Source organism: Salmo salar, chromosome 10 (genome assembly GCF_965601325.2).
Source record: "Salmo salar chromosome 10, fSalSal1, whole genome shotgun sequence".
Lineage (NCBI taxonomy): Eukaryota > Metazoa > Chordata > Actinopteri > Salmoniformes > Salmonidae > Salmo > Salmo salar.
Window position 1 is genome coordinate 94,125,779 of NC_138300.1, and position 12,700 is coordinate 94,138,478.

The window sequence follows — 12,700 nt, forward strand, 5'->3', positions numbered from 1 at the left end:
AGGTAGCCTAGTGGTTAGAGCGTTGGGCCAGTAACCAAAAGGTTGCTGGATCGACTCCTCGAGCTGACAAGGTAAAAATCTATTCTGCCCCTAAATAAGGCAGTTAACCCACTGTTCCTAGGCCGTCGTAAATAAGAATTTGTTCTTAATAACTGACTTGCTTAGTTAAATAAACAACAAATTCGTATTTACAATGACAGTCTGACCCGGACGACGCTGGGCCAATTGTGCTCCGTCCTATGGGACTCCCAATCACGACCGGTTGTGATAGCCTGGAATCGAACCAGGGTCTGCAGTGGCGCCTCTAGCACTGAGATGGAGTGCCTTAGACTGCTGCACCACTTGGGAGCCCACCAATGGTAGCAAATCTGATGGCTGAATGGTAAAGAACATCTAGCCGCTTGAGAGCACCCTTACCTGCCGATCTATAAACTACGTCTCCGTAATCTAGCATGGGTAGGATGGTCATCAGAATCGGGGTTAGTTTGGCAGCTGGGGTGAAAGAGGAGTGATTTACAATAGAGGAAACCAAGTCTAGATTTAACCTTAGCCTGCAGCTTTGACATGTGCTGACTCATGACTGGCTGGACCAAGTGTTGACACCTGATTATGACAGAACACATTTAACTGAAGTAGTGAGTCCTGCCCACTCATAGTAGACTACTAGATGAAAACACATGGGCAATTGATACAAATGGACCAGATATGATTGGAACCAAAAGGTCTACTTCTATGTGCCGTGTTGCTGTTTTTGAAGCCTTGCAAACAATGCCTCAACTTCACCAAATTTTCTGACTTGTCCCTTTTGCTGAACTAGTATTTGGGCAGTTGTATTGCACTTGACGGCATCCAGGGCAGACATGTAAATGGTATGTATCTCTGTGTGCCGACAGAACAGAGGAGCTCAACACCAGTCTGTTGACAGAGCTGGAGGAGGACATGCTGCAGCAGCAGCTTTCCCCTGTAGTGGACAGGGTGAGAGAAGAGGTAAGTGACATATTCTGAGGACTGAGTCGTCAGTATAGTACACAGTGCTAGAAATGAAACATTTCATTCGCTCTGTAAAAACAAACATGGCAAGCGAATAACTTGAGCTGAGTCATTAAGAATGCATTGAAAACATACCTTTGAAAATGTATGAAGAATGAGAAAATTAAATGGGGTTTATATTTAAGCAATAAGGCTTGAGGAGATGTGGTGTATATGGCCAATATACCATGGCTAAGGGCTGTTCTTATGCACAACAACATGGAGTGCCTGGACACAGACCTTAGCCATATTGACCATATACCACAAACCCCCGAGGAGCCTTATTGCGATTATAAACTGGTTACCAATGTAATTAGAGCAGTAAAACTAAATGTTTTTTCATACCTGTGGTATACGGTCTGATATACCATGGCTTTCAGCCAATCAGAATTCAGGGCTCAAACCACCCAGGTTATAATGGGACATATGGTACACCACATGACCAAAAGTTTGTGGACACGTGCTCGTCGAACATCTCATTCCAAAGTCATGGGCATTAATATGGAGTTTGTCCCCCCCCTTTGCTGCTATAACAGCCTCCACTCTTCTGAGAAGACTTAACACTAGATGTTGGAACATTGCTGCGGGGAGTTGCTTCCATTCATCCACAAGAGCATTAGTGAGGCACTGATGTTGGGCGATAAGACCTGGCTCACAGTCGGCGTTACAATTAATCCCAAAGGTGTTCGACGGGATTGAGGTCAGGGCTCTGTGCAGGCCAGTCAAGTTGTTCCACATAGATCTCGACAAAGTGTTTCTGTATGGACCTCACTTTGTGCACAGGGGCATTGTCATGCTGAAACAGTTCAAGGGTCTTCCCCAAACTGTTGCCACAAAGTTAAAAGCACAGAATCATCTAGAATGTCATTGTATGCTATAGCATTAAGATTTCCCTTCACTGGAACTAAGGGGCCTACCAAAACCATGGAAAACAGCCCCAGACAATTTTTCCTTCTCCACCAAACTTTACAGTTGGAACTGCATTGGGGCAGATAGCGTTCTCCTGGCATTCGCTAAACCCATATTAGTCCGTCAGACTGCCCGATGGTGAAGCGTGAGTCATCACTCTAAAGAACGCTTTTCCATTGCTTCAGTCCAATGGAGGTGAGCTTTACACCAATCCAGCCGATGCTTGGCATTGTGCATGGTGATCTTAGGCTCGTGTGCGGCTGCTCGGCCATTGAAACTCATTTCATGAAGCTCCCGACAAACAGTTAATATGCTGACATTGCTTCTAGAGGTAGTTTGGAACTCGGTAGTGAGTGTTGCAACCGAGGACAGATTATTTTTACGCGCTATGCGCTTCAGCACTGTGGTCCCATTCTGTGAGCTTGTGTGGCCTACCACTTTGCGGCTGAGCCGTTGTTGCTCCTAGACGTTTCCACTTCACATTAACATCGCTTACAATTGACCGGGGCAGCTCCAGCTGACGAACTGACTTGTTGGAAAGGTAGCATCCTATGACGGTGCCACAACGAAGTCACTGAGCTCTTCAGTAAGGCCATTCTCCTGCCAATATTTGTCTATGGGGATTGCATGGCTGTGTGCTCGGTTTTTATACACCTGTCAGCAAAGGGTGTGGCTGAAATAGCCAAATCCACTAATTTGATGTGGTGTCCTCTTTTGTATATACAGTGCATTCGGGAAGGTATTCAGACCCCATGACTATTTCCACATTTTGTTATGTTGCAGCCTCATTCTAAAATGGATTAAATAAAACATTTTCCTCATCAATTTACACACAATATCCCATAATGACAAAGCGCAAACAGGTTTTTGAAATTTTGGCAAATGTATGAAATTAAAAACGGATACTTTATTTACATAAGTAATCAGACCCTTTACTATGAGACTCGAAATTGAGCTCAGGTGCATCCTGTTTTCATTGATCATCCTTGAGATGTTTCTACATCTTGATTGGACATTATTTGGAAAGGCACACAACTGTCTATATAAGGTCCCACAGCTGACAGTGCATAGCTGAGCAAAAACCAAGCCATGAGGTCGAAGGAAAAGTCCGTGGAGCTCCGAGACAGGATTGTGTTGGCAAAGATTTGGGGAAGGGTACCAACACATTTCTGCAACATTGAAGGTCCCCAAGAACACAGTGGCCTCCATCATTCTTAAATGGAAGTTTGGAACCACCAACACTCTTCCTAGAGCTGGCCGCCAGGCCAAACTGAGCAATCTGGGGAGAAGGGCCTTGGTCGGGGAGAAGGGCCTTGGTCAGGGAGGTGACCAAGAACCCGATGGCCACTCTGACAGAGCTCTAGAGTTCCTCTGTGGAGATGGTTGTCCTTCTGGAAGGTTCTCCCATCTCTGCAGCACTCCACCAATCAGGCCTTTATGGAATACTTTCCGAATGCACTAAAGCGAAAGGGAGAATGTCCCCTAACTGTTATACTGCTCCCACCTAGACCTGTTTTATGAACATAATCAGAACCAGCTTATAGATCAGATCGCGTTCACACATTTCCAGAAGTTGCATAGCATGCACTCCAGACGTTTTAACCATAGAACCAGGAAGGTACATTTCAATAATATTGTTTTGTAATAGAATTAAATTAAAACAAATGTAATATCATAAATATAATTATGACAGGCATTGCTGTTGAACCAGCCTTCATTATAGTAGGCCTAAGGGAGGGCTTGTTTTGAACATATGAAATGGAAAACAAGCCATTTTTACACGTCACTTCTAAATACGAGGCTCAACGGTATTCACCAAGGATCTCATTTCTCGTTTCATGATGGGCATGGACACGTAGCCTCCATCCTGAACACGATTTTACGCACGTCCAAAATGGGACCTGCATAGCTAAAATTGTGGGCCTGCCTACGATGCATACATTTAAAAAAAAAAACATTTTAGTAATTTAGCAGACGCTCTTATCCAGAGCGACTTACAGTAGTGAATGCATACATTTCATACTTTTTATTTTTTTGTACTGGCCCCCCGTGGGAATCGAACCCACAACCCTGGCGTTGCACACACCATGCTGGCGTTGCAAACACCATGCTCTACCAACTGAGCCACAGGGACAGGCCTAAAAAGGGAACGTCAGCAGTAAAATGTTTGCTTTGTCACTATGTGGTATTGTGTGTAGATTGAAGGGTGAAAAAAATAAATAAAAAATTTCATCCATTTTTAGATTAAGGCTGTAACACAACAAAATGTGGAAAAAGTCAAGGGGTCTGAATACTTTCTGAATGTATATTTGTTGGAAATAAAGATTAAACAGTTTATTTCAAGAGCGGGGCTAGGCCAGGGACACTCCTTTCTGCAGCATTCCTCTTTACCTCTGCACAGGTGTTTATCCTCATGTAGTAGAGGAAGTAACTTTTAGAGGGAGAACAGCAAGCTCAAACTCGTACAAAAGCCCCTCTATATAGTTTTGTGAAAGCCCCCTTTTATTTGTCCAGAGCCAATGAGTAAAGTTCTCTCCTTGGGTTTCATGTCTGTAGGAGCGTAAGAAAATGGAGGGAGTCATGGATGCACTCCAGAGAAGGTATGATGATGAAGTGGCAGATCTACATACTGCTGTGGACAGGTTGTTGAAGGTAGGTGTCATTCCTTTTGAAACAGGTTTTTTGATATTTTCCAGTCTTTTCCTTTTACACTACTCTATTTACCTAGTTTCAGGTAGTCTTAAGTGTGAATGTGATTTCAGGTGATGCATAATCACATGACTCATATGAAATAAATGGAATCATTTTCATTGTAGTGCCAAGATGAATCTGAACTCAACAATTCCAGGCAGGATGTTGACGAACTACACCATAAAATATGTGAACTGACTCTGGTACGTTGGATCAATTGAAGATGGACAACTATCTTGAGTTCCATTGACATTATTTCTTGTACACTTTCCAGTAATGTTCTGCATGCTCTCCTCAGGAAAATGAGCAGTTACGGACTTCTCTCGTCAAAGCTCAGACAAACATCTCCATTCTGCAGGTAGAGATGGACAAGCTGAAGAACATGTATGCAGACCAGAAACTTCAACATGAGAGGTGAGATCAGACTTCATTCTCAGGTCAAATGGATCAAGTCCAACTCTGTTGATTACAGGGCACAAATGTTGCATTTGTCAATTTGTTTTCACAGAGAAAGTGATGACCTGAAAAAGATGGTTATAGAATACCAGTCCTACTCCAGTCACATTGAAATACTCCAGTAAGTCTGTCTGATCCGATTGTCGGTTAGTATGCCCTTTCATGACGATTGTTTGTGTTGTATTGAAGTCAAGCATAGCTTTGAGTCGTGCATGCACATCCGTGATGTGCACACCTTATTCTCATTGTTAAAGGTGACAGGCTAAAAGATTAGTAAAGCATATGACTTGTTCTCCACATTGACTCCTTCCTTTAGGGTCATGAACAAAAAGCTGTATGACAGCAATGATGACTTGCACTCTGCATTAGTCAATGTGGCATCAAGTAAGAAGGTAAGTCTTGGTTGTTTTCACTGAAGGTAGACTCACATTTCGCCTTATCAATGCTATATAAAAGTAAATATAAGGGATCTCTACACTGCTTTAGTTTCTCTTTGTTTACAAAAGTGTTACAAATCTCCCCACAGCTATCCCCTGACAATGAAATCGCAGCTCGAAGAATGAAGCCAGTTCGACAAAGCACACTTATAAAGTACACATACTATATTGTTATCCTAGAAATCTGGACCTATTGATTGATGTGAATTGACCACTTAACTCATGTTTCTTTTTTCATTATTTTTGGTCCAGTTCAGGGGGAGAGAACACAGCTGTGGACTCCAGTAAAATGACCTACTCCCATGTAGCCAGCTGGGCTGATAGATACCTGGACAGTGGTGTGTCCCTGCCTATGGACGCTGAAAGCTCAGGCAGCGAGTCTGACAGTGATGTCTCGACAGAAACCGTACACCACAGTTATTCATATGTGCCCTCAGACATTGAGGTAAGAGTAACCGAAAGGTTTGACCAACTATTTGTATTAGTACGTGTCACATGCTAATATATGAATTGACCTATTTCTGCACCAGATATCAGATGTAAGTCGGGCAACACTGTCTGTATCTCCCAGAAAAGCTCTCTCTATTGCTTCGTCCATCCGGAGACACTTGTCTGCTTTCCCCATAAAGGTAAGGCAATGAGCAGACATATGTATTAGGAGACTTATGTGGAATTGGCATATGCTGCTGGCATATCTGTATTATTCTTCATAACTATGTGATGCTACGTGGTCCTCAGCCAACCGACGCAGACATTGTTGACACTGGTGGCCCTGCTCCCATGTACCGGTTAGTTTTGGCGGGAGATGCAGGATCAGGGAAGTCTAGCTTTCTATTGAGGTTGAGTCTCAATGAGTTCAGGGGAGATATTCAGACGACTTTGGGTAAGTACAGTTTTGTAGTGGTATAATTAATGCAGAAAGTGCATTGCCCTTACATAATGTTGTTCTTAGGAGTTGATTTCCAAATCAAAAAGATGTTGGTGGATGGAGAAAAAACTAACCTCCAGATATGGGATACTGCAGGACAAGAGAGGTATGTTGCTGTACATTTACATTCTAAAAGCCTTGGTTACAGTCCTTATGGTGTTGCTCTAATTAAACAAAAGCTGGACTGATTTAAAAAAACTCATGCCAAGCAAAAAATAAATAACTCTTGCCGTGGCTTCTGCATCGACATACTAAAAGCCTTAAAGGTGTGGTCCCATAATGTGTCCTCGGTGGATGTGGCTGTTAATTTCAAGTGCTGCACAGATTCCAAAAGATCATGTAATGTCAATAGCAAAATGGGATTTCCCTGTTCCTGTAGGTTCCGCAGTATTGCCAGGTCTTACTTCCGTAAAGCCCATGGAGTCTTACTGCTGTATGATGTCACTTCTGAGAGCAGCTTCCTTAATGTCAGAGAGTGGATGGGAGAGATTCAGGTACTAGTCAGTTGAGGGGTTTTAAATAACTTTGAATGGGATTCTAAAACGGCTGTTATAGGCCGAATTTATTTTGAGTTACTATATTTGAGGCCATAATGGTCTTAGCAGTATTTGGCTCCTGATTTGGCAGAAAGCCGTGGTATATCAGACGGTATGACAACTTTGGGCTTTACCACGGGTTTCAGCCAAAATCAGCATCCAGGAGCCAAACTACATAAATCAGGAACTTAAAGAACGAACTGCCCTTGTTATCCCAGGAATCTAGGGATGAGCAACTCCCAATGTGTGTGATTGGGAACAAAGTGGACCTGCGGGAAGATCGACTGGAGGGAAGCTGTGTCAGCACTGTCGACGGGGAAAGGCTGGCTAGAGTACGTCGTTTTTACCAGTCAAAATAACAAATGTTCATATCAACTAAATATTAATCACAATATTACCATATGTTTCAGACATACAATGCCCTGTTCTGTGAAACTAGTGCCAAAGCTGGAACTAATGTAGTGGAGGCAGTACTTCACCTGGCAAGGTAAGAATTGTAAAACCCCCTTCCGATCAACTTCCCTACCATGAATACCTAAACTATAACTAAGAACTTTCCCCCCCCCCTAACAGAGAAGTTAAGAAAAATGTGAAACTGAGACGGCAATCAGAATCACAGGTGAAGTTGAGTTTAAGTGGTCCAAAGAAAGCGAACTGCTGCAGAGTATAACCATGGAGACTCATCACCAGAGGGAAATGCATCTGACTGGAGACTAGGGGCTCTATTTTAGCACCACAGCTTGAAGTATTTCTGCGTAGCTAAATGTCTAATTCATATTTTAATCTACATAATAGTCCGATCTTTAGCAATAGTCAACTCCTGATTAATGTATTAGTTCTGGACTCCTGAACATTGCACGTAACTGGTCTGGAGCATGTAGATCTCCAGAGATGTTTAATGAATGTATTTAGAATGGGACTGTTCAGGAATGAACTGCTTTTCAAGTTTTGGCTCAGTCAGACTCCTGTGGTTAAACATGCAGAAATTAGTTATGATCACATTTTACATTGGTGCTTTATTGTATTTTTATTGATTAAAGTTTCTGTACAGGATTGAATCCTTTCATTTATTTCATCAGCACTGTATATGCCCATCCTTAATATAAAAAGTAATCATAAACAAAACCACTAGTTGCGTTATTTAAAATCTAGGAGGGAATACAAAAATACAGGATTGTTGTGGAGTTTGAAATTCCTGTTCTTTACATTGTAAATACTGATTTAACAGACCTTTTTGAAATAGGCTTAAGCATTCGTCATTCAAAACCATTCATTTCTCAAACTATACAGTACAACCTCCACCACAAGATTAAACTGGTTTTGTACCCCAGAGTATGGGGGGGGGGGGGGAGAAAAAAAAAAACTTAGGTAACATCTTGATTTCTGAGTATAGTAGTTTGGGCTCTGTATCCTGCTGCTATTTGGCTTTCTCGTCGCCCGGCTTAGGGTCACTGGCTTTTTTCTGCTTCTGTTGCATTATCTCTGCATCCCTAAGGAAGACAAATGAAATGAGTGGTCAGACTGAACCAAAGGTATCAGTCTCAATGTCATACATATGTTTGGAAAATGTCCTCAAGCTCTACAAGACAATGTTGAATTTAATGTACTTTACTGGTTGTCCATGCAGTTTGTCCTTTTGCAGATATGAATGAGTCATATCCACCGAAAAGTATGATTACATTAACTTTTCAAAGCACTAGTGTGAATATCACCTGAGGCCTGAGCAGAATCATGTAAACATATGCACATGCTTCAGGTGATACATCAATGCACTACCAGCGCTTTGAAAAGTTGATGTAATTTTACTTTCCTGTGGATATAGTCTCACATTCCTACCTGTAGAAGGACCATCAACACAGACAACCGGTAGTGATTTTATTCAGCATTCTTGCTTGTAGAGGTTGAGAGAACTTTCCTGATGCAAATTTCAATGTCTGGTCTTAATTGTGGAAAACATCCTAATAGCCCAAACTAGTTAGACTTGACTGTTCTTTACGTACGACTTACCGAAGCTTCCTCGCAGCTGCAGACATGCCATCATCTGCCTTCTTTCCCTTGTCATTCCCTTGCTTTTTGGCATTTTTAGCACGAGCAAGGTCACGCTGATTTCCCCCTGAAAAAATCAATTTGAGTGTACTGTCAATTTAAGTTGCTGAGTAGTGAGTACACAGCTAGCTACAGTTGGAGTCGGAAGTTTACGGACACTTAGGTCGGAGTCCTTAACTCGTTTTACAACCACTCCACAAATTTCTTGTTAACAAACTATCGTTTTGGAAAGTCAGAACATCTACTTTGTGCATGACATGTAATTGTTGAGACAATTCACTCAATTCCAGTGGGTCAAAGTTTACATACACTAAGTTGACTGCCTTTAAACAGCTTGGAAAATTCCAGAAAATGTCAGATGTATTTCAGTGCCTCTTTGCTTGACATGGGGAAATCAGCCAAGAAAATTGTACACCTCCAAGTCGGGTTCATCCTTGGGAGCAATTTCCAAATGCCTGAAGGTATCACGTTCATCTGTACAAACAATAGTACGCAAGTATAAACACCATGGGACCACGCAGCTGTCATACCGCTCAGGAAGAAGACACGTTCTGTCTCCTAGAGATGAACGTACTTTGGTGCGAAAAGTGCAAATCAATCCCAGAACAGCAAAAGACCTTGAAGATGCAGGTACAAAAGTATCTATCCACAGTAAAATCAGTCGTAATTGACAAGATGAAAGGCCGTTCAGCAAGGATGAAGCCACTGCTCTAAAACCACCATAAAAAAGCCAGACTACAGTTTGCAACTGCACATGGGGGACAAAAATCATACTGTGTTGAGAAATGTCCTCTGGTCTGATGAAACAAAAATAGAACTGTTTGGCCCTAATGACCATTGTTATTTGGAGGGAGAAGGTACGCTTGCAAGCTGAAGAACACCATCCCAACCGTGAAACACGGGGGTGGCAGCATGTTGTGGGGGTGCTTTGCTGCAGGAGGGTCTGGTGCACTTCACAAAATAGATGGCATCATGAAAGAAAATTGTGGATATATTGAAGCAACATCAAGACATCAGTCAGGAAGTTAAAGCTTGGTTGGAAATGGGTCTTCCAAATGGACCCCAAGCATACTTCCAAAGTTGTGGCGAAATGGCTTAAGGACAACGAAGTCAAGGTATTGGAATGGCCATCACAAAGCCCTGACCTCTATCCTATAGAAAATGTGGGCAGAACTGAAAGTGTGTGAGCAAGGAGGCCTACAAACCTGACTCAGTTACACCAGCTCTGTCAGGAGGAATGGGCCAAAATTCACCCAACTTGTTGTTGGAAGCTTGTGGAAGGCTACCCAAAACATTTGACCCAAGTTAAACAATTTAAAGACAATGCTACCAAATACTAATTGAGTGCATGTAAACTCCTGACCCACTGGGAATGTGATTAAAGAAATAAGCTGAAATCACTTATTCTGACATTCCACATTCTTAAAATAAAGTGGTGATTTTAACTGACCTAAGACAGGGATTTTTACTAGGATTTAAATGTATTTGGCTAAGGTGTATATAAACTTCTGACTTCAACTGTATATGCATGTATACTGATGCGTTTACTCAGCAACTCAAAGCATTACATGCACACTACACCCAACATGTGCATATGCTTATTTTGTCCATCCACACCAGACGCAAATCAGGACATGCTGGTTGAAATATCAAAACACTCTTAAACAACTAATTTACATATTAATCTGGTGACTGGTCTAAATACATGAAACATTCATACAGTTAGAAACTTACGTTTCCCATTTTATCTAGATTAAATGTAGGAGTAGAGAACACATGATTGTGTGACCCAAAGATCCAGGAAAATGACCTTGTGCTTTTCAGGTTAAATAACGCAATGCAACAGCAAGCTAGCTGAATGTTTCATGTGTTTCGACCTGTCCCCAAATTAATATAGTTGGTTCAGAGTTTGTTTTGATATTTCAACCTGCATGTCTAGAACGCGTCTGGTGTGGATGTACACAATCAACGTGCGGACAGGCGCGTGCCTAGTCTAGAGAGCATGTACATTTATTTCTTACAGTGGCCAGCTAGTGCCTCCTACAACTATGTACGTTGACAGTTTGGTAGCTAACCCAATAGTTCATATAAATAAAGGTGTGTTATTGTGCTTGGCACTTGAGGAAGGGGTTAACTTACTAGGCAGCTAACGACCAAATATTTGTATAAATGTTCTACTAGCTACAGTATCTGTGTAGCTAGCATGCTAACATTAGCTTGTTACCTACACATCAGGGGTGGGTCAAATCTGTGGAACGTTCCAACAAGAATCTGTTCCAAAAACGTCGTAGTACAAGGCTGCCAACAAACACCGCATACAAAGTAGCATGATCAATTCACCTAACTAGCTGCCGAATAGGCATCAACTCACCACGTAGCTTATTCTTAATGGTTTGTCCATATGCTACCAGTGAGACTTATTTTTTCCGGAAAAAACGTGTGAAAAATGTAATTAGCCCACTCCCTACCCGGCATCTTAGTCTGCCGCTATACAACTTTTGCGTTTGTTGGCAACCTTGTTATTTACATAGGAATCTGTTCCAAAAACTGTTGGAACGTTTCACATTATACCCACCCTCAAATCAGAGCCTTGTTATCAGGTAATAAAAGTATAGCTACATTTCGTGGTATTAATGGTTTAAAAAAAAATCGTATGGTAACTTCAAACCATGTTAGCTAGCTAGACAAAGTATAGCTAGTCTAACGTTTGACAAACATAGCTAGTTAGTCACGTTGTCTGATTGCATTCTTTGACAGGCCAAGAAAGTGAGATGCGTAGCTAGCTAAATTACCAACAAATACAACGTTAGCCAAGTAACACAATCATTAAATATTAATCTGATATACTCACTTGTCATTTTGTTTTTTATGGTTTCTAGCTGACGGTGTGGAGAAGGATGCCAATCAACCAAGCCTGGCAGCTGTGCACCGACAAAATTTGATGCACGTCACGGAAATTGAACGCGTTGATACGAGACATCGCGAGAGTAGCTACTTCTTCTTTGACGTTTAATGGCGGTTGGCATCCAATAAATGTTTCATTACTGCCACCTACTAGACTGGAGTACAACTCCCTTATACTTTGCTTAAAAAATATCAAATCAAATCAAATTTATTTTTATATAGCCCTTCGTACATCAGCTGATATTCTCAAAGTGCTGTACAGAAACCCAGCCTAAAACCCCAAACAGCAAGCAAAGCATGTGAAAGAAGCACGGTGGCTAGGAAAAACTCCCTAGGAAAAACTCCCTAGAAAGGCCAAAAACCTAGGAAGAAACCTAGAGAGGAACCAGGCTATGAGGGGTGGCCAGTCCTCTTCTGGCTGTGCAGGGTGGATATTATAACAGAACATGGTCAAAATGTTAAAATGTTCATAAATGACCAGCATGGTCAAATAATAATAATCATAGTAGTTGTCGAGGGTGCAACAAGCACGTCCGGTGAACAGGTCAGGGTTCCATAGCCGCAGGCAGAACAGTTGAAACTGGAGCAGCAGCACGGCCAGGTGGACTGGGGACAGCAAGGAGTCATCATACCAGGTAGTCCTGAGGCATGGTCCTAGGGCTCAGGTCCTCCGAGAGAAAGACAGAAAGAGAGAAAGAGAGAATTAGAGAGAGCATATTTAAATACACACAGGACACCGGATAAGACAAGAGAAATACTCCAGA

The 12,700-nt window shown here is 42.0% G+C and overlaps 1 protein-coding gene across 1 annotated transcript; it reads right to left on the reverse strand.

Annotated features, from left to right (window-relative positions):
• Nucleotides 1-7,994: 7,994 nt before the first annotated feature.
• Nucleotides 7,995-12,022, reverse strand: LOC106561178 (small EDRK-rich factor 2). The gene is made up of 3 exons (XM_014124852.3): nt 11,884-12,022; nt 8,994-9,099; nt 7,995-8,476 (listed from the first exon to the last, which is right to left on the reverse strand). The coding sequence occupies exons 1-3, from the start codon at nt 11,888-11,890 to the stop codon at nt 8,404-8,406; spliced, it is 186 nt and encodes a 61-aa protein (XP_013980327.1). The 5' UTR covers nt 11,891-12,022; the 3' UTR covers nt 7,995-8,403.
• Nucleotides 12,023-12,700: the final 678 nt, after the last annotated feature.

Bases quoted from the DNA above. Each gene is read 5' to 3' on its own strand.
- LOC106561178 (XM_014124852.3), bottom strand. The intron at 8,477-8,993 runs GTAAGTCGTACG...TGTCTTCCTTAG, and splicing joins GCAGCTGCGAGGAAGCTTCG to GGATGCAGAGATAATGCAAC.